At 33.7% G+C, this 23,043-nt stretch overlaps 1 protein-coding gene across 16 annotated transcripts in view; it reads right to left on the bottom strand.

Annotated features, from left to right (window-relative positions):
• Positions 1–23,043, bottom strand: part of TCF12 (transcription factor 12) — a 375,360-nt gene that overhangs the window by 58,441 nt on the left and 293,876 nt on the right. For 12 of the 16 annotated variants that reach the window (XM_077939464.1, XM_077939466.1, XM_028850968.2 and 9 more), the window contains exons 9-12: positions 3,123–3,228; positions 1,950–2,089; positions 1,526–1,670; positions 405–469 (exon numbers count right to left, since the gene is read on the bottom strand). In XM_077939464.1, coding sequence (XP_077795590.1) covers positions 405–469; positions 1,526–1,670; positions 1,950–2,089; positions 3,123–3,228 — 456 coding nt within the window. Of the gene's footprint in view, positions 1–404; positions 470–1,525; positions 1,671–1,949; positions 2,090–3,122; positions 3,229–14,547; positions 14,714–23,043 lie in introns of those variants that run through there. The other 4 variants (XM_077939470.1, XM_015142323.3, XM_015142324.3 and 1 more) reach the window with 1 other exon arrangement.

Genomic DNA, 23,043 nt, shown 5'->3' with positions numbered 1-23,043 from the left:
AAAAAAAAAAAAAATACCGTACATAAAATGCTTTTGATCTTGGAAAAGCTCCTTATAAAGGCACTTCATTCTCTGGATCAGAATACTGAGTTATCTTTCGTGGCTCCACTTGACTTATATTAATGGGCCACTTACTAACTATGTATTTAGAAGAAATAGATTTAATGATTATTCTTGGCAGTTTGTGCTTTAGATGACTTCTTTTTCCTCTTCCCAGCATTTGCTGTACCATAGGCATAGCATTTAAGGGCACATATCAATACAAACCGAGAAAAACTCTAAATGTGTAATGAAATTGATTTTGTTACGTCTACACTCTTTAGATACTTATCACCTACAAAATCTAATCACTGTATTCAGCAGTGTAAAATTCATTCAGTAGAATGTGTAAAATCAATACTTACAGATGCCAAAGCCTTTCCAAGTGCATCACCTGTCTGTGAGCTTCCAGCAGCATTCCCTCTGGTTCCTGGATATTTCATAGAGAAACAAATCAAGAATTTTACAAGCAAATATATTTTAGTACTCTGCCATTATTTCAAGGGTGTTCTCTATTGCCATCTCACATCCATTACAATAAACTAGGAAATACTCTGCATGTGTTGTACTTATTAATAAAGATGAGTTCTTTACCAGTCTCTATATTGATGAAAATAAAAAAGCTTCTTGTCTTCCTGTCTTTCACTTTTAAATTCAACACCAAAAAATATACTGAAAGAGGGGCCAAGGCCAGGTGTGGTGGCTCATGCCTGTAATCCTAGCACTTTGGGAGGCTGAGGCAGGCGAATCTCTTGAGCCCGGGAGTTCAAGGCCAGCCTGAGAAATGTGGAGAAACCCCACCTCTGCTAAAAATGGAAAATTAGCTGGGCGTGGTGGTGTGTGCCTGTAGTCCCAGCTACTTGGGAAGCTGAAGCTGGGGGATCACCTGAGTCTGGGGGCGGAGGTTGTAGTCACAGAGTAAGAGAGCTAAGAGAGTGAGACCCTGTCTCAACAACAACAACAACAACAACAAGGCCACGTGTGGTGAGTCATGTCTATAATGCTAGCATTTTGGGAGGCCGAGGCAGAAGGATCACTAGAGGCCAAGAGTCTGAGACCAGCCCTGGCCACATAATGAGACTCTGTCTCAACAAAAAGTACAAAAAAAATTAGCTGAGTATGGTGGTACATGCCTGTAGTCCCAGCTACTGGGGAGGCTGAGGCAGGAGGATCACCTCCTCAACCTTGGAGATTGAGGCTGCAGTGAGTCATGAGTGTGCCAGTGCACTCCAGCCTGGGTGACAAAGAGAGACTCTGTCTCAAACAAACAAACAAACAAACATACATATATACACACACACACACACACACACACAAATATATATACACATATATAAATATACACCCATAGATATACAAAATTATATACATATATAAATATATATACACACATATATATAAATAAAAAAATATATAAAAAGATATGGGGGTCACTGAAAATCCCCAAACTAGGTTTTAGGAAGTTTTGCCAACTCATAAAGCTCACCTAGAATGCTATCTGATCCATTGATGGGAGGAGTGTGTGAGGCAGCAACATAAGGTGAACTGCTGGTACTGCCGCGATGAAAGCTGGACATTGGTGGAAGACTCGTGTTTATGTCTGTTGGTGAAACTGAATGTGGAGGATAACTCTAGATGGAAAGAGATACGATCTATTAAATATATTTTCTGAATAATATTTACATATAATGGACAACTATAACAGGTCAAAAAGAACATTTATAAGTTAGCAGCTAAAGAGTGCTACTTATAGTCATTTATTTTTTAAAATGGCATGGTAAATGCGGTAAGCCTTGAAGTACTTCAAACTTCAGAAGTTTTGGCAGAATCAGATTTTACACTTCTAATCCAAAATGAAACACAAGTGAGGACAAAGTGTTGCTGTACCCTAGTCATGTGTTATAGCCTACCAAGCGGTCATGTGAATGAAGGTTGCCATAACTACTGGATTGAGACATGTGGGAAGTGGAGGTCCCCAGAATTCCACCAAAACCAGGCTGGCTCATCCCATTTGATGAACTCCAAAGGTCAGAAGAATTGTGGGTCCCATCTAAGACAAAAAGAGAAATACAAAATTTTCCTTAGCTAAAATTTTTCTTGTATTTTGATGTTGCTTATAAAAATTCAAGGGGTACCCTCCAGATATTTTTCCTCCCTTTTCCAACCTAGTCTTCTACCCACTTTTCTTCCCTCTAAACTGTAAAATTACCATTTAAAAAGGAGAAATTAACATTTTAGTTAGGGAAAAAAGTAATCTAATCTGTAATAGGCAGGCCATTATAAAAATCTTCAGAAGATCTAAATTCGTATGAAGGAAGATAATAAAAATTCCAAATTTGGAAATAGGCTAGATTTATTTTTAGTTAAGTGGTATACTCATAAATACACAGAAAGTTATTAATCCATAACATGCAATGTGCATAATATCAAACATTTTGAAACTGTGGAATAAAGAAGTTTCTCTAAGAGTAAAACTAAGTAATTGATAATTACCACATTATAGTTAGCTTTCAAATGAAATGTGTTAGCAATGACTTCACTCAACAATATAAAGTCAAGGAACCATTTATGTAGTAATTTATTGCTCCCATATATTTGCTTCCCATAGTACAAAACCACAGGAGACCAAATAAAAATGATTTGCTAGACATGAAATAAAGGAAATGCAACACTTTTTCTCTCTTAACAAGTCTTACTCTGTTCTATGATATTCACTCTTTCTTTATATCGGTAATTCTAGGCATGATATGAATCCATAAATGAAGCAAGAAACTAGAGTTAACAACTTTCATACACTTAAATTCTAAAATGAGCAAGAACAGCTCTATTTTTTTCAATTTAAGACCTTTATAAATTCAATCAATACTGGAACAGCACGCCAACGGTTTGCTAGATAATTCAATTAAATTGCAGTCAGTAATAAACAGCACTGGAAAATTATAAAGCTAAATTTTAATTTCCTTTAGCCAAAAAAATACCTAGATAAGGCCTGAATATAGGTATTCTCTTTCCTAATACTTTAAAATACTGGCTGATATACAGATGACTGCAGTAGTATTTGGCAGTTATTTGGTAGTACTTACCTTGCATAAAGAAAGTGCTAGCGAACATACTGGTTGGTGGCTTAGGAGATGGATAACTAGGAGATTCACGGTTGAAATCATCTGAATTTGGGGATGGTGCATATACCTTAAAATTAAATGGTACATTTAATTAAAATGTAAATGACTATCTTATTACTTACATAAAATGAGTTCTATATTCTGTAAGGGGCTTAAAAAGGCCTATCTAATTTTTACAAAGGGCTACCACAAATGAAAAGAATATTGCCTTAAATCCACATAAATAATGTCAAACTTAATTACCATCCACATGTTTTTTTTTTTAAACTGGTTATTAGAGAAAAATACAACTCTAAATATCTCTGTAATGCATCTTAGTATGACAGTTACACCAAGTGACTGAATAAGCACTGAACTGGCTTACCAAACACAAACCTCACGTAGGCTCATGATTCAAAATCTGATGGAGCAAACAAATGTCCTTTGAATACAGCATAACATAAAACCTGGGTTCATAAAATTCATTCTTTTCAGTGTTACAAGATTCACCAAATAAAATCAAAATGAGTTTGATTAAACGTTGCTATCTTTGTTATAATTAGAAGGTAACTACCAAAGGCATAACACTTCTTAACTTGGTAGAGTTAGGAACTTCCTTAACTTGGTAGAGTCAGCAAATAAATTAAAAACACATTGCTAGTACACTTTCAAGTCTGGCAAAGCTTTAAGAAAAATCTCATTTAATTTATTAGAGCAGTATTAATTTCCTTTGATAAACCCTTGCTTTTAGATAAGCAAACTGCAAACATTTTGAATTAGCAAATGGCCAACATTTGCATTCCTCTGGAAAACTAAATGGGCAGCCAAATAACCTTAATGATCAAAATGTGATCACACTATTCTCTTAACTACTAAAACAAAGGTGGAAAACAAATAATATCTAAAGTGATACACAGTCTACAAAAGTCAACCAGAAGTCAGGAGGAAGAGTAAGCTATTGTGAGCAGTGATTGAAATAAACTAATTTTGTTTTAGTTTGAAGTGATACATCCATTAAATTCAACAAAATAAAAATTTTAAATGTTGATTGAAATAGAATAACATTAAAATTATGGAAGCATCTATTATAAAAATCATATATCAATTTGTTTGCATAAGCATAGAAAATTTCTAGAATTACACACAAGAAACCTGACAGTGGTTAGTTACATCGTTAGACTGCGAATTGGGAAGGAGGACTTTTACTTTATGTTCTTCTACATAATTTGATATTTTACCCCAAGTTTAAGGAAGCACACCAAGATTAAAATGGGATCCCAACTTTTTATTTACATAAACTGTCAATTATATTAATTTATTCTTTCTTGGAGGTATTAACTGTAAAGACCTCTTGCAAATTACCCTAATCTTCCCAAGACTCAATTCCCTCTTTTGTAAAATGGTGTTAACACTGCTTGCATGAGGAGATTGATGGGCAGATCAGATGAGATTATATATAAAATGTTTAGCACAGTGCTTTGTACAAAGTATGCAGGCAATAAGTATTAGTTAACAGTATCATCTTTCATTCTAATAGGAGCAGTTATGTTGCTAAACATTACCTGTTCAATACTCAAATGCTGTTCCTTACAGTGTTTGTCTAACGTGAGCCTAGTTATATACACAGTTTATTCTAAATAAAAGGTAATTTTTACTCTGTGTGCTGGTCCTGATAATGCTAGCACAGGTGATTTTTTTTTTTTAATGGACTGGCATTCAGGTTTGTTTCCTACCTTTCACATCCCAGAGATAAAAACATGCATCTGTGGTTCCTGAGAAGTCTTGGAAAAGATACAGTATATTCCTAAGAATTATCTAGAAGGATCCCCTAGTTTGAGGAATATGGCAGATAAAATGGTTTGTTCATCACACATATTAAACATACTTTTCTGGTTTAAACATATTTCACAAATGATTGTGTTGAAATAAAATAACTGACTATATACAAATGTGTCTGCAACGTATTGTACAGCCTGATAGGCAGATAAGGTTTTCAGGAAAGGAACTTTGGACTATTTTCTTTTAATCAAGTTTCATCTTTTAAACTTAGCCCTAGCTAGAAATCCTCGTGTCCCCTTTCTATATAGATTTCCTCAAGCCAAGCTAAAACCACGAACAACAACAAAATAGAATAAATCCATAGAACTATCCAGAAAATACAATGAGAATCAAATTTAGAAGACAGCACCCAAACATATGCTTTCTATCACAAATGTGCACTTACTATACACACCATCCTTGATATGTACGGATGAAATATAAAATTCTCTAATTCCATCTAGGTTATAGACTGAAACAGTATGTAAGACTCTCATACCTGATATTTACGAAAACACTCCAGTTTTGATGTGTCATTTTACACAATTTTACACAAAAATGGACATAATTTGTCAGTTTAAATTTTTACATAATTTATCAATTTATATTTCTTTATCCTTATTCCCATTCAATTCACTGTATTCCACACATTAATATACTTACATTTTTAAAATTTGAAGATGGTTACAATTACAAAAGGAAGTAAAAGGATAAACTTTACTGATTTACAAATCACTGCTAAATAAAAGAGAATATGCTGATCAGATAATGGTTTATTGACGGTTGTCATGGAAAGCAAGAAAACTAAGAAAAACCACACAAAGCACAGAGACTTGCCTTCCCTTACTCAAAAAGTTTGAAGCTGTATGGAGAAAACGGCACATTTTAGAGGTAAAGTTTGTTTTTAATGCTATATCTTTCAAACAGATTTTGAAAACAATGGACTTTTAAAGGACAGACCTTATAAATGAAAATGGCAAAAAAAAAAAAAAAACAAAAAACCACAAAAACAAAAAACTCCTACTATATCATTTTTGTACTAACACGAGTTCAAAATTTTTATACTAAGAATGTTTTGCAATATATGGCTTTCAAAGAGGTACATTTACCAGCATTTCTAACACAGGCTAAATAAGCTAAATAACTTTACTTTTGGTATCTTAACTATAGCTTGCAAAAACATAGATGCAATGTTATGAAGCAGCAGTTGTGCCAGTCTTGATTTTTCAGATCAAAGACTTCTTGCGGCAAAGCACAACTGATGTGGTCTCAAAGGCTTTATTAACTCCAGATGTAGGGAAATAGTCAGCCAATTCCACAAAAAGAGCAAGTCTCTCTTAGTTACAATCAGTACTGGCCACAAATTAAAACCAGACTGCTTATGTCATCTGATCACCTGAACACAGATGCCAGTTTTTTCCCCCTAGTTAATGATCTAATCATTGGTTGAAATCTGAAGGATGATTTTGCATCATGACAATCAATCTTAAAATTAAGAGAAAGGAATATATATGCTTTAAGATGATTAAAATCTACCAGGAGTCTAGGAGTCAAACTATTTTAAAGAGAATAGAAAAAGGGTAAATATAGTAATTTAAGATGTTCTATTAAAATGTGGTAGACATTTTCTTTAGAATTCTATTCTCCTTTTCAGAATGCCAAGCTCACAGTAGCTACCATGGGACCAACTTTTTTCCCAAGCACTTATACTCTCCCCTGTAAGAATGGTGTTAAGAGAAATTTTGGATGTGTAGTGAACAGACAGTTCTAACTTGAAAGAAGAAAATAGAAAATCTAATGGATACCTCCCCTTCATTATCAAGTCTGTTGAAAAGAACACATTCACATTAATAATATCTTGCATGTCCTCATCAGACTCACCATAAAGCAACTTATAGCATACTTTGGGGATGAATATTTACGGTTACTCTTTACAGTGATAACCCAATTATCCTGGAAATGTTTTAGTTCATACAACAAATTTGAGTAAAACTGGCAAAGACAGATCTCTTTTTTCCTGCTCAGATGATTCAGTTTAGTCATATGGATAACCCCAAATTCAGGGCATATACTCTGTTCAACTCTAGAGGCTGGAGCTGTGTACTGTGCTCCCGATTTCTATACATCTTTCCTATAATTAATACTGGAAACATTCCTGTGAGGCAGGGAGGCATAATGACTTTCTGTTACTGAGAAAAAATGCAAAGACGCAGAGGTTTTGCTAAAGAAGATAGTTCTTTTTATCTAGTCCCATTCAGTGATAAGACAGAGTTAAAGCAAGATGTGATTATCCATACTTCAAAAAATAGATCCACAGCCTATGTGGTGGCATTTTCCAAGTGATGAAGAGACAGGAATTTTCTTTAGTATGTGAGAATAGTTATATATCCTAATTGAGATACCCTTCCAGAGAAAATGAGAAGAATGCTTTACATGAGTATTGTCCAACAGATTTCTGTGATGATGGAAATGTTCTGTATCTATGCTGTACAATACAGTAGCTATTAGTCACATGACTATTGAACACTTGAAATGTGGACAGTGCAGTTGAGAAACTTAATTTTAAATTTTATTTTATTTAATTTAAATACCATTTGTGGCTACTGGTTACTATACTGAGCAAGACAGATTTAGATCCTTCTTATCCAGCAGTTTAAGATTGTATAAATTATTTTGAAATATATTCTAGAATTCTTAAAAACTCCAAGGCCTATGAAAACCAAAGTCAGCCTACATTCTGAAACATTTTGAGAACACCTTCACCTAATTTGGAATAAAGAAGTATGGAGAAGGCTATCTACTTTTCTGAACACGGTCTGACACAGAACTAATTACCAAGATTTCATTATGTTTGGGCTTCTATTAGATCTTCTGTCAAGATGGTTTGAATAGCTGTTCTCTTTAAGTTCCAATATGTTCAGTATCATTAAACACTTTAACACATGCTAATGTGGGCCTCAAATATGTGAAAGGTCTGTGCTAATAACAGAAATTATACTCAGCATAATTTACATCAATTTACCAAAATAACAAAACATAACAAAACTATTTGGCTAACTTGCCCTGCCATAATAATTTTAAAATGAAAATATGATATTATATTCAGGAACATCCACTTTATCCGGTATCTTATATAATTACATTTAGTATTAAACAATAAAAACTTTACTAGATCTAGCTAAGTACCTAAAACCTGAAAGAAAAAAAAAAAAAAGGTCTAGGTCAATGAAATATTAATAAAAGAATATCCCAACCCAGGCCAAACCCTATATTAAAAAACTGTAATTAAGACTCTAGGCCTATAATTTTAAGAATATGTACATTTAAGAGTCAGCACTAAAAAAACTAGGTAATTTTAAGATTTTTAGTGTTTAAATTATTAATTTAATTTAAATTGATTAATCTACGCAAGTTCCACACGAAGCAATATATACAACCAACTTCTCTTTCTCAATTTTGTGGGATTGAAATTTAGTAAAAAGAGGCTGTTTTAAGAAGAATAAATAAAATTTTGCTTTAATAACTATACCCATTTGTATAAGAGTTCTAGGAAGATATCAGAAAATTAAAGACATTTCCTAAAAGCCATTTCCAATATATTTTTCTGATCATTTTCAGATCATTCTGATCTGTTATTTTGTATCAATACCAATCTTATATATATTCTCAGATAAAAAGCATATATCCTTGGCTGGGCATGGTGGCTCACGCCTGTAATCCCAGCACTTTGGGAGGCCGAGGAGGGTGGATCATGAGGTCAGAAGATCGAGACCATTCTGGATAACACGGTGAAACCCCATCTCTACTAAAGATAATAATAATAAAAAATTAGCCAGTCGTGGTGGCGGACACCTGTAGTACCAGTTACTCAGGAGGCTGAGGCAGGAGAATGGCGTGAACCCGAGAGGCGGAGCTTGCAGTGAGCCGAGATCGCGCCACTGCCACTGCACTCCAGTCTGGGAGACAAAACGAGACTCCCTCTTATTAAAAAAAAAAAAAAAAAAAAAAAAAAAAAAAAAAAAAAAGAGAGAGAGAAAAAAGAAAAAGAAAAGCATATATCAGTAACCTAAATGGTAACATTTAAAAATTTCTGAAACTTACGCCTTCTCACTTTCCTTGTTCCTTCTGTAATCAAAATTTAAACAATGCAATCCCAAAGAAAATAACCTAAAAATCTAGATAAATATTAAGATGAGTCTAATTTAATAATTCCCTAATATCTAAGAATATTTCAACAAACGACAGATTTGATAAATATCTCAATGCTTTCAGTATTTTCATATTACATAAAATGGCAAATTCTGCCACAAAATCCAATCTGCTACTACAGTTTTTAATGGTAATTTCAAGCCTGAGGGGGAAAATATTTAGATAGTTCCAGTAAAAATACCACAAGAACTGAAACCACAGGTATTATAAAGCAAAACGTCTGAAGTACAAAGACTGACTCAGGCACATACAAGCCATCTCTACAGAAGATTCTTTTTATCTAATTAGCCTGTTAAAAATGCAACTTGAAATTCTGCAAAAGGGATAAATATGTGTTTATATTTTCAACAGTTTCCTAAGTAAAAGGACCAGTATCTCTTTCCAAAAATTTCCAGAGACATGTTTATTTTCCAGGGAAAATAAAATGAAATTTCTTTTCTAACAACAGTAAGAAAAATGAATTCTAGTTTTCAGTACAAAGCATTTTAAAATCAACTGCTGCTCTTACTGTGTAACAAACACAGTTGAATATTACTGGTTTTCAACTGTGAGAAAAATTCCTTCTAAGCACATTTACATTAATCTTAAATTAATATTACTGGGCATATCACTGGTTTTCTAGGTAAATCAAGCACATTTTAATTAATCTTAAATTAACATTACCGGGCATATTACTGATTTTCTACGATAAGTGCTATCATTTTTCTAATAATCTCAATGTTTTTCTTGAATTATGGTTCTAAGGGACAGGGTTTGAAACTTGTTTGCTAGGATAATATACTGAACAAATTAATGACTGACACACATTACCTACCTACTTAAAAAAATTGAGATTCAACAATATTACACCTGATCCCCTTTGATATACAAGTAGAAAGAAACATAAATTTCTCTCAAAAACATTCATAAAGTTGACCAGTGACAACATACCCTCTAGTATGTAAAACTGTAGCAGGAGCTAGTTTTAACTCACTAGTATTTGTATTCACTTGAATCAAGAAAAGAAAACTTTCTTGAGCTCACACACTATAGTCTCAGATATTTTTGGTAAAGGGGAAAAATGCGTAGTAGGTTTATGCTGAAGTCCTTGTCATTCAATGTCTTCAGCATTCTATATTAAGAGAGTTAAAAAATGACTTCATGTTTTCCCTATTATAAAAAATGTTAGATTTAACTCTTTTGGGCCCATGGACAGTCTGGAAATTTAAATTAATTTAATTGTATATTCTTCTCTCATGTTAACGAGTAATAAATATCCCAACGGAACACGAACACAGCTGTATACAGTCACATTAGTTTTTGTTCTTTTATTAACTGAAAGTGTTTATTTTAAAAATAAGTCTTATAAGTATTTACAATGTAATCTTACTTACTTGCTACTCTAATTCTTACAAAAAAAAAAAAAATTCATTGGTAGGCAGGTGCCAAAACCATGGCTAAACCAATTTTCAGTATGATTAATTCTACTAGAAGAGGAGACTTGCTAAAACATATATGAAAGTTTTAATTTTAAATTCTTAAACAAAAGTTGATAAAAATCTGCTTGACTAACCACATCAATTAGTATTCATGAAATTGTTACTCTGACCACACATGCAAAAGATTTGTAAGAGTGGCTTAGTGTTTTTACCGGTTACATTTTCTTTGCAATGTAGTATACATATGTATTTTTACATATCCAAATACACATTGGATCCAATGTAGTGTATTTTAATGTAAATGGGTAGTTAGGATAAATTCAGTTTGACCCTTTGCTATAGAGAATAATTTACATGTCCTTGGATAAAGGAGAAAATGTGCTTCTGGGGGATTGACCTGGGTTCAAATTCTGATCTCAGTACTTACAAACTAGGTGAGGCTGAACCTCATTTTCCTTATTTATAAAATGAGCTAGTTACAGCTAAATGACAGTGGTTGTGAAAATTAAATCAGATAAACAAAGTTCCGAGCACAGTTCCTGGCAGAGAAGAGCCCTTACAATCACGTTAGTTTCTTTCTGTTTTTTCCCAGATTCCATTCAAAGCAGCTTAATATTCAAAATGTGTGTCTACCATGAATTTTAAAACTTGGATTTCTGTGTTGTTTCTCAGAAGATTAAAATAATTTCCTCATACAATGAAAAGGCCATCATGTCTGTTCGTGTGGCAATTTTTATACCTGGAATACTCTATAGAATCTTTAGTCTAAAACCAAGAAAAATGGAGGCTGGTCAGAAAAATGGAGGAAGGCACTCCAAAATCTTAAAGGTAAAAAAAACATGAGAGTCCTTTTTTTCCCCCAAAACTTTTCCTTCCTTTGCTCTTAAGACTTTTCTAACTTTCTGTGTAAAGGACAAAATTTATTCAAATGAGTGAGAAAACTGAATTGCAGGCAGAGTTCTTTATAAAGAAGGAATCTCAGAAACCCACTATTCTCTCCTATTTTTTATATTTCAAAACAGTATAAGGTGCAAAATAGTTTTAATTTTCATACTTACTATAAACCCATATTAATACCTTATAACATGATACAGAATATAGCTACACAAAAATTACATATAATACAAAACATTAACCCCTTCTCTTTTTAAGCAGTAGGAAAAATTGCATTAACATTTTTGGCTTTTCTTTTCTACACCTATATACCCAAGTCTGTTACATATCTAACAATACAATAATGGCCATACAATTTTAGGTAGCAAGATATCAAAAAGCTCTTTGGTCTTCAACTAAAAAACAAAAAAAGAAAAAAAACTGGAAAAAAGTGAAAGAAAGCTTTCTGTTTAAGAGCAGGCCACTTAGGGTTTGTCACTCTCTCATAAAACCTGAAATGGGATGTTAAAAATGAAACAATGTGAACTTATTATTAGCATTTCAAAATACTATTTTGTTCTATCATTTAAAAAATCTATAAAATGAGATTAAAGAGTTTAAATTTAACCTGTTCACCACAAGAAGTATATTAAAATTCTATAACTTAAGTGAAGACGTATATTTCACTTAGAGTCTAGAAATTTAATGAAAGTGCTAGTTTTTACTTTAAGGCATTGACAAGTAGGTATTTCCCAATAGACACTAAAATAATACATTTATATAATCTTGAGACAATGTAATTACATACCATGATTTTCTTATTGAAGAAAACTGAAGTCATCACAAAATAATAATGTTGCTAATGATTTCTAATAATTACTAAAGAATAATTTTAAAAACTAGAGGTGGGTAAAAATAAAATACATACAAGTCTAGGGTCTTATGATTTGGAGAACTAAGTCAATATATCATCTCTTTATTTATGTATTTTTCCAGAACATGAAAGTCACCTTTGACCTGTATTAGGCACAGACTATCAATTTTTCCAGGCTACACTTCTCTACCATACCAGCTATGCCACCTACCATAAGCCTGGAAATACCACTATCAAAGCTCTCCCCACCCCACTCCCAATGTAGAACAAAGAGAAATGTAATACCATAACCTATGCTTTCGAAAGAATAAAATCTAAACTCACTTTGAGTTAGTCTTGAAGTTTCAGGGTTCTATATAATTAATTTTACTGAACTTATACACGTGCACACGCGCGCGCACATCTCCCCCCACACACATACCCACATACCATCTTCAGACTGTTTTACTTAAAATCAGACACAAAAGAAAATTATTTTCACATTTGAAAGACAGCTGGCAAGAAAATTACATAGAGATTAAATAATTCACTCATCCATCTAAATCTACTTCTTACATTATCCAAAGCTCTTCTTATATGGGCAGCTTGAACATATACTTTTTACTGAGTTTAAAGATGTTTTGACTTGCTTCTCATCTTTTTTGAAAGCTTACCCAAAAGTTCACAACCAAACACTGGCCCAGTCCGGAGAGCCCTTACTAAAGCAGTCAGCAAATGAAAAAGTGCTTTTATTAGTTCTTCGTACCCTAGTTGTAGCCATAGGCTACTTTAAAACATTTCCAAGTGATAAAAAGGGAAGAGACAACCATATCTAATTTTAAGCCTATTTTAGTAAAATGTAATTGAATAATCTCTATAACTTAAAACATCAACATTAAAAATGCTCCCCCCTCCCCTTTCACTAAGCCCATATATGCATTTTTTCATAAGACATCTGAGGGTAAAATTATTTTTGAAAGATTTAGAAGGAAAACACTGAGTTTCTGACATAAACTAACACTGTTATTCATTAGTGTACCTTTTAGTAATATTTATCAAGTATCTTACAAAGATAGCTCCTATTGAAACTTTCAGAGTTTACTCTTTTTTTTAGAATATATAAAATCCTCTGGCTTATAGATTTTTTTGTAGAAACACAGTAAATTATTAACACTAGGTAATTAATTTAAAGAATAGAACTCTTGTTTAGCAAAAAAAAGTATTATTTTAAAACACCTAGTCACGTGCTTGCTATAAATCAACCAGAAGTACAGTGCATTCTTTGGAAAATGTATAAATGCATTCTTTTAAAAAATAGTGATTTATTTCATGAATCCACACAAGGTCAAAATTCTAGTTTGATTGGAAACAGATGGTATCCCAGAAAAGTCAGGCTCTGGACTTGAAACTCTAAACAGGAAATATGGCCCTTACTAGCTGACTGCTTCCCTAATCATTACCAGAGCTTCATACTTGTTATTTTTATGAATCTCCTAGATGACTTTCATCTTTTCCTTCCATCTACAAAGCATCAAATAATTCTCAATACATATGTGTGTATATACACATTTTACATAAGGATTTGTTTACAAGATACGAAAACATAAAAACAAATGTACTTTCAAGCTCATTGCTAGTAAAAATATCAGGCTAATAGTAACTCAGAAATTCAAGTTTATTTTCTACACTATCTTAAAAATAAAACGAAAGCCAACAACTATCGGGTAGCTATGTAGCAGACAGGACTTTACTGACACTACTTCTAAAGAAATCTACGATCTAGGCTGGGCGCGGTGGCTCACGCCTGTAATTCCAGCACTTTGGGAGGCCGAGGCGGGTGGATCACCTAAGGTCAGGAGTTCGAAACCAGCCTGGACAACATGGTGAAACCGTGTCTCTACTAAAAATACAAAAATTAGCCAGGCATGGTGGTTGGTGCCTGTAATTCCAGCTACTCGGGAGGCTGAGGCAGGAGAACCGCTTGAACCCGGGAGGGGAAGGTTGCAGTGAGCTGAGATCATGCCAATGCACTCCATCCTGGGTGACAGTGCAAGACTCCATCTCAAAAAAAAAAAAAAAAAAAAAAAAAAAAAAAAAAAAAGGAAATATACAATCTAATATATTGCAGAAAAAGATAAAACAAAATCTCACAGATTTTAATAAAAAGCGATTAATATATACTGCTTTCCATTAAACAAGTGAATTAGAAGCTATATGAACAAAGAAAAAGGCTTACCGTTTTCCCATTGTAGTAATACATCAAAGAATTGCTGCCCATTCCAGGGACAGGATAAGCACAATACATGTTGATTTTGAAAACGTTACTATTTGTAGCTAATGCACACAGCTTCTCTCCAAGACATATATCCAAACAGGCAAAGGGAGTAAGTCTTCAGTACTATGCATCCACACATGGATCTACTCAAAAGGAACTTATGCAAAATAGGACTGAACCAACTCACAGAGCACAGAGGGAGGGTTTATGCTGTAAGTAACCTCTTTCAATTTCTATCAAGTCCTTGCATTGGTGGAGGATACCAAGAAGACAAAATTTGAGGTATTAAAAAAATACAAGTCACTTGTAAGTGCTAAATAGACAGATATGTCCTGAATAAAAATAACCCAAGAAATTATTAGATTTGTCTCATATATACATATATACACACACAAAGGCAGGCAAACTGACAGATTTTCTGCTAATCTGTTTTTAGTTTTAATTAAATTAGAGCACTTGTGGCAGAGAAACCTAGCTTGCTACACCTCCAGCCTTACCATCTGGCATGGTCTAAAGTTGCTTCAACTTTGATAAACACATGATCAAGTAATCAGGAATTGGAAACACTGAATCATGTGTAACAAGAAGGATCTAGACAGTTAATCTTGTATAAAATCACTTCCTGGAGAAAGCGGACCATCATGCAAATACCTCTTAACTAGCTATAACAAACCATACTTTAAGTTACAAAAATTATGTTGAAAAAAATTGAAAAGAACACATTTTATTAAAAAGCGTAGTCCAAAAATCAGATAGATTATCTTGAAAATAAATTACCTGTTTCTAAAACAGAAACATTTAATAATACAGATTTTGTTATAAACCTCCTTGAATTCTTCATAAACACCAATTAAAAGTTCATAAGATCTTGCAATAGGATTGCTCTTAAAAAAAAATCCACACATCTTTCATATAAAGTATGAAAGAATAAACTGAACAGTTTCCTATAAGTCTTTCCTCTGTTATTGTTCTTAATACTTTGTATATTCATATTTTTATGTTAATACTCACATTTCTCAGACAGGAAAAATAATAAGTGTGGGAATAAATGTCTTACAGACATTTCTAACTCATACTTCGAAGTCAAAAGGTTTTGAAAGTTGTCTACAAAAACATACGTCTCTCACACAGACACGTCTTGCTATTTAAATGTTTTCCAATCAATCTTTTGCTGTAATTATAACCTGGAAAAACAGAATAGCAACTTTCCCTTTTTGTCTCATTTCCCTTCATCAAAACCTCTTTGTACTATCCTTCTCTCTGTGCCTTGTAGGTTCTAACGGGATTGTATTAATCAGAGGAGAGCTCACAAGCTGCAAAAGGGGCACATCACTTTTTTTAAAGGTACCTTTCATGAAGCACAAATCCTCTATGAAATATTCTAGGAATATACACTACAAGGGACCCACTATCTCCCCAACCTCATTTTTATTAACACATTGATCAAATTATAGTAACAAAACTAAATCAGACAATAAGGCCAACTAACTTCACAATATTTTAAAAGCTGATAGTATTGGAACAACAATAAAACCTCCCCACACTCTCCAGATATAGAAAACGCTAAGCAGCAGCTGCAAAAGAACATCGCTGTACAGCAGACTATTAAAATGCCAGTCTACGGAGTGGTTTGTAACTTCCTCCCTCCTGAGAGACCACAAAGACCCATTTCAATCCTTGCAGAACTGTGTAAAAAGCTTTGATTTACAATTAACAATAGCATGCCTTAAAACCATTCAAGTAAATTTTAGTCTTCCATACACAGTCTTTCTATACTGACAGATCGGCTACTCTAAAAACAAAAAACAAAAAATAAAAAACAAACAAAAAAAGGAAAATCAAAATCTAATCAATAAAATTTTCCTTATTAATTATTAAAAACACTTACTTTTCAATAGAAATTGAGGAGGAACAGGGAGAAGAGAGCCACAAAAAACTGACAATACTTCAACATTTTTATAATCATCGCTTCAATCTGAGAAAACTTTTTTATATTGGTTAAAAAACATCCACCTATTACGACAGTTAAGCCCACTTCTCTGACGCCTGGCAGAAAACAGAGAGGGTACTTACTATGTTGTCTGATAAAACAAACATCATAATGTAAACCCAACTAAGCAACCTTGGTTATTAAAGCACAATGAAAATTTTAATATTTTAACACCAGTTCTTTATTTTAGAGGCAATTATATGATAATCTGAAGAGAATAAACATATATTCAGATAAAAAAGAAATTCATGGTAAAAGCCAAACAGTATAATCAAATTTCTTTAATGAAAAAAAATGCACTTATTTATTAAACACCTAGGTAAGATTTAGTGTTAAACATGAAACCTGAATGTGAAACATAGTTTCTAAAGAGAGTTGAGTAACTAATTAAAAGCTTTTGCTTCTACTTTTCATTATTCCCCTAAAAAACATAAATATAAAACTCGTACATGTGTAGGTAAGACCTCCCCTGCCAATACACACCACAGTCACTTGGTATACACTACTGCCTAAATTGATGATAGATATAAAAACTAAAAACCAAATCAAAACTCTATGCCTGTATCTATAATTATATGATACTAAAAGCTCATTCTTCAAAAACAGTAAATCATCAACAAAACTGGTGGAATCTACATAAAATGCCCCTATATTCTACTTGTATGCTATGGAAAAGTCTTTTAAGTTTGTTGCTCCAAAACAGCATTTTTCTTGAAGCCTGTCTTACCCCCCAAAAAACTAAAACTGTTTGATGTAGATGGTCATTGCTTGATTGCCATTATAAATTATCTTGTACAATAAAATCTTTTTTTCTCTGCTCCCAATTTTTTAAAAAATTAATTTAATCTATGCAACAGCTGTAGCACAATTTCTTGTCCTAAGGAGAATCATATTACAGGAAAAAAAATGCATATAGATGGATCAAGTGCTGTTTTAGTCAATGCAGTTGTTTAATCTTTGCTTTTTTTTTTTTTAAAGGAACATGTCAAGGGTTAATCCTGTGACTCAGTCTGACAAAACGAGTCAGCTGGAGACAGGGCCAATTTTTAAACCTGATTTCAGACAGGCGTGCAGTCTGTACAGGAGCTCTGAATTGTCATGCACTTTTTATCCAGAATTGTTTCCACCCACAACTCTACATAATCACTTATGTGTTACTCTAAGATTATGTGATCTGACTCAATATTCATGTCACCTAGTTCAAAAATATAAAAAATCAAGTTTTACACAAGATAGGAATCATTGTACACACTAGCAAAATGATTAATGAAAATGCCAGAGGACCCTGAAAAAACACATAACTTGGAACCATACATCTTTTATTAACAAACTGATGATTCCTGGTTTAAAGATTATTGCATTTCACCAATTTTCAAATATGCCTTTTCCTCCCAAATGTTATCAGGATGTTATGTTTGTTGCTATTCCAGTAGTCATTAAGCACAGAACTAAACTAGGCAAGAAAAAACCATAATGTGCTTTGCCTAAAGAAGTTAATTCTTTACTGATGATTTAGGAAAAGATGTTTTCAAAAAGTCCACCAAGTAAGAGCTCTCTGGAAACTTCAGTTTAAATTCCAGGCTCCCATGCAAAATTTCCCTCTTCCATCTTACATTTCTGTTGATTGGGAAGCAGATCTTCCTTGGAGAACTATATAAAATTTCTTAGAGTTATCCCTGTAGTATTTTTATCTACTTTATTAGCTCATTTTTATCCTTATATTTGGATCACTATAACAGTTATAGCTATTTTTAAATGATCCTTAAGCAAGAATGTTTCCAAAGGTAACATAAAATTCTAAATAGTTTTTGAAAGAAAATTTTTAATGGAAGTGAATTATGTATCTTGAATTAGTTAACATAGGCCAGTTAGTGGTTAATCTTACTGTATATTCTTCTAAAACAAACAGGCAACATTCCACTGTCCCAAAAGCCAGAAGATCTGACTGGAAAAGTAAACCTAAAACCCACTCATAAGATTCCTCATGAAAAGTTTCAACATTATTTCTAAGTGAATCAAATCTTGGAAAATAGACTTTCAGAGTAATAAATGAAGTCAATCTTAAAACCTGACACATGAATAACTCCACGAATGAACTCTATATTTTCCTAAAGGATGAACTCAGCAAATAATAAATTATTGGCTGCAAGGGAGGTAGGGGTGAGGATAGATTTAAGAGAATAGTGAGAGAATCTGTAAGTGAACAAATTCAGAGCAAAAGAACTTTCCACAATGCCTCTTCTTCCTCCTCTATCTTGTAAAGAGATGACATGTGAGTGAATGCTGTCTTTCAACTGTGCAGTGTTTTAGTTAGCCTTGCTAATTAAGTCAGATATCAAAATTCCAGGTTTTATATCTGAACATTATATTGCAGACTTTTCTGGTAGTATATGCTACTTTGTAAATACAGTCATTCCTAAATGTTCAGAAAGTTGTTCTTCTGATTTTCTAATATCCTCACATTTTAGAAAATTTACTTCTGCAAGAAACAAATTAAGAATATAAAACTCCAGTGAAATAATACACCATTTTCAAACCAATTCACTAGAATTCAATGCATATTATTTAAAGTTAATAGTGTTATAGATCTAAAATCAGTAGTGCATCTTCTAATTCAACAATCACTCTCATCTTGCTGATACCCAGTCTATCAGTGAAAAGCCTTCTAATTACTATCTTTCCACTGTATGAAAATCTTAAAAATCGAAGACTTGATTTTGTGATCTTTACTCAAGTGACATTCCATGAAAAAAACTGTTCCAATTAAGCCTTAATTGTGATTACCAAAATCTTAACCAAACCAATAACAGGTGGATATTAAAGATTAGTCTGAGTACTGGTAAATGACTTATTTGGATATCAACACATATAAATATACATTTCTCAACACAGTGTAAAGACACATGGTAAAATTCATAAAATAGCATCTGACTCGGATACAGGATATCAGATGACTGTTTCTTTACAAATATCTCAAGTCTAAAATGAGTTTTAGAAATGCTTAATGATTAACAAAATAGAAAACCCCTACCTATAGAGTCAATGGAAACAATCACCTCTGTAAACTGCATTTTTAAGGTAAAAGAACAATTAATTTCCTTTTGACAACCATATGACTATAATGAGGATATGTAAAAACAGCCATATCTCCTGGAGAAGAAAGCAAATAAATCTCTTTCTGAGGTGAATAAATAGTATCCCTCCGATATCAACATGAATAGAACTGACAGATCATACAAAGCTTCTAAAAGGCAATCATTAGATAACCCTTCAAATGAGACAGAACTATATAATTACTGAGAATATGTAAAATCTGAAGCAAATTGCATGTTTCTTTTGATCACAAACTCACAATGACAAAGCAGTTTTCTTTGAAAAATTAAAGAGGGGGGATCCCGCTGCCCCTGCATCTCTTGGCTGTCCTTTCCCTTTCCTTCCCTTCATGAATTGCAGTTTGTCACTTCTCATTTACCACTTGAAATAACACAGTAAAAGAATCATTAACTATGTTGCAACTTGACAATTTTCCTGCAGATGGCTCTATAATCACAGGACTGCCTAATGGTGTGTGTATGCACACATTAAAAAAAAAAAAACGATCAGGATGAGCCCCAGGTTTTTAAATTCCTCAAGAAACCAGCACTTCTGAAGATGTTTCAAGACTGACATAAGGCTTTGCACTATTGACTCGTTAGGCAATCTAACAACAAAACAAAACTGTAGGCAAACAAAGCTATCGTTTAAAATCATCTGTAAAGCTAAATAATTTTTGTGAACATGATGTCTTGGGTCAAATTAGCTGTCTCTTAAAGAAAGTGCCACCCTTTTTTTGTTTCTTCTTTTGGCCTGTGTGATTTTCTATTCTTCTGAACTGGAAAACACCAGATCCTTTCAATTTATGAGAAATGGAACAGCACCAAGATATTCTATTCTATTTAAAATTTATTTTTAAAAAGACTAGAAGTAACATCTGCATCTTAGCCCAGAACCATTTCAAGAATCTGCAATCCAAAGCTGTAAGTAACTTATACATTAAGTTATTTTTGGTCCCCAATCTATATTTTTGTTTCAGTAAAAATTCTTGCTAGTGGTAGTAATTTTTTAATACTTCTTACCTCTAAATAAATACTGAGTCTACCAAAACATCCTGCCTCACATCTGTGATAATAAAGCAAAAAAGCAAAGCTAATTTTTGCTATATTCACTGGAAGAAATCATACAGATCTTGAACTTATGAAAAGATGTATCTTTTAAGAATGGTTTCTTATTACTAAATTCTGGTGACCATTCTCAACAAAAGCCAAAAAATACTTCAGTTTGAACACACATCTAAGAAGAGTGAAATCAACAGGGAAAAAGATGGGAAATGGTGTCAGTTATACATTTTCAACAAAGAACAATGCAAAACAAGCATTGTCTGACAAGTATTTGGTATGCTTCACCATTCCTAACAATGACAAGTGTCCCTAAACAGACGCTGGGAAACAGATACAAAACTTGGAAGAAATTTGTTAAGCTACTTGCTCTATGTAGCTGTAGCACATGTGTATGCAGTAGGGCAGAAGTATTCTCCCTATCATTCTATGTAATATAAGATGGGCTACTCAGGTCCCAGAACACTGTGGAGTTATATCACGTAATGCGAAAGAGCACTAAACTGGGAGTCAGGAGATAGGGATCCAGGTTTCAGCTCTGCCTCTCAGGAGGCATGAGAGCTTAGAGTAGGTCGTCGACTCTCCCTGAGCCTAATTTTCCATTTCTGTAAAATGCAGGCATTAAACTAGGCCAAAGACTTCCTAGCCACTTCACCACTAATAAAACATTTTATTATGCACTCCACCCCAAAACTCTGAATTCCTATTATGAAAGATTTTTGTCTCTCAGAGTTTTTTTTTTAGATTCCATTATGATAAACATTTTTCTCTCTTAAAAAGAAAAATCAAGGCGGGGTATGGTGGCTCATGCCTGTAATCCTACCACTTTGGGAGGCCAAAGTGGGAAGATCCCTTGAGCCCAGGAGTTTGAGACTAGCTCAGGCAACATGGCAAGAACCTTGTCTCTACAAAAGTCAAAAAATTCGCTGGGTGGTGTGCACCTGTAATCCCAGCTACCTGGGAGGCTGAGGTGGGAGGATTGCTTCAGCCCAGGAGTTCATGCCTGCAGTGAGCTATGATTGTGCCACTGTACTCTAGCGAGGGTGACAGAGAGACACCCTGTCTCTAGAAAAACAACAACAACAACAACAACAACAAACGAACAAAAACAAAAAAGAAAACGCAAAGCCATGTAACTGCAGTTCAGAACTTCAGATTAAAAGGTAAATGAAGCATTGCCATGCTGAGCTGAAATAATTCCAGTGAAAGAAACCTAATGTTTAGTTACCATTTTATTTCAGTAAACTACAGAATCCACAGAATTCATTAGGTTTTTCTGATGTGTATTGAATCTTCTTGTATTCAAGATTCAAGCTGTGATCCACTGGCATAGATAATACCAGGTGTCCACACCGATCTTAAATTGTGTGTGTGTGTGTGTGTGTGTGTGCGCGTCTCTGTGTGTGCGTGTGTCTCAAAGTCTTGCTTTGTTGCCCAGTCTGGAGTGCACTGGTGCAATCTTGGCTCACTGCAACCTCCACCTCCCAGGCTCCAGCCATTCTCATGCCTAAGCGTCTAGACTAGCTAGGATTACAGGTGTGCGCTACCACACCCTGCTAACTTTTGTATTTTTAACAGAGACAGAGTTTCGCCACGTTGGCCAGGCTGGTCTTGAACTCCTGGCTTCAAGCGATCTGCCAGCCTCACCCTCCCAAAGTGCTGAGATTACAGGCATGGGCCACAATGCCCAGCCTTAAATTGCATTTTTATAATCATATCTGCAAGAGGCGTAATTAAAAGTCTAAAGCCTCACATGAAATGAAAGGATGAACCAAAAAAGGAATCTGAAAACATAATTACAACTTCTCAGTTCTAAGACAAGAGTCCAAAAGCTTTGTATTCTAATAATATTTATGCCAGCAAATGAAGTATCTAAAAGACTAGTTATATATAACTCCATTGCCTAGTAATATGTTCATGTAAAACCATCGTCTTTCTTTTTTATTTTTATTTTTAAAGTATAATTGACACAAGGTCTCACTTTGTTGCCCAGCCTGTTCTTGAACTCTTGGGCTCAAGCAATCCTCCCACCTCAGCCTCCCAAAGTGCTGGCATTAGAAGCGTGAGCCACTGCTCCCTGCCCTATCAACTTTATCTTGAACAAAATAGTAAAACAAAATAAAGAAAAGCAGTGACATCCTATGATTGGTAACAACTCTTACCTAACCTTGTCATTGTTTAATTTACTCAGTAACTATTTTGATTTCTCAGTAATGTGCAATTTATCTACAAGTCATATATTTTATGTTTAATATAGCATCACCTGGAGAACAAAACATTTGTGGCTATGCCCTTCAAATAATATATAATCCT

Source organism: Macaca mulatta, chromosome 7, assembly GCF_049350105.2.
Source record: "Macaca mulatta isolate MMU2019108-1 chromosome 7, T2T-MMU8v2.0, whole genome shotgun sequence".
Lineage (NCBI taxonomy): Eukaryota > Metazoa > Chordata > Mammalia > Primates > Cercopithecidae > Macaca > Macaca mulatta.
The sequence above is the reverse complement of the archived record's forward strand: the minus strand, read 5'-3'. Positions and strand labels throughout refer to the sequence as shown.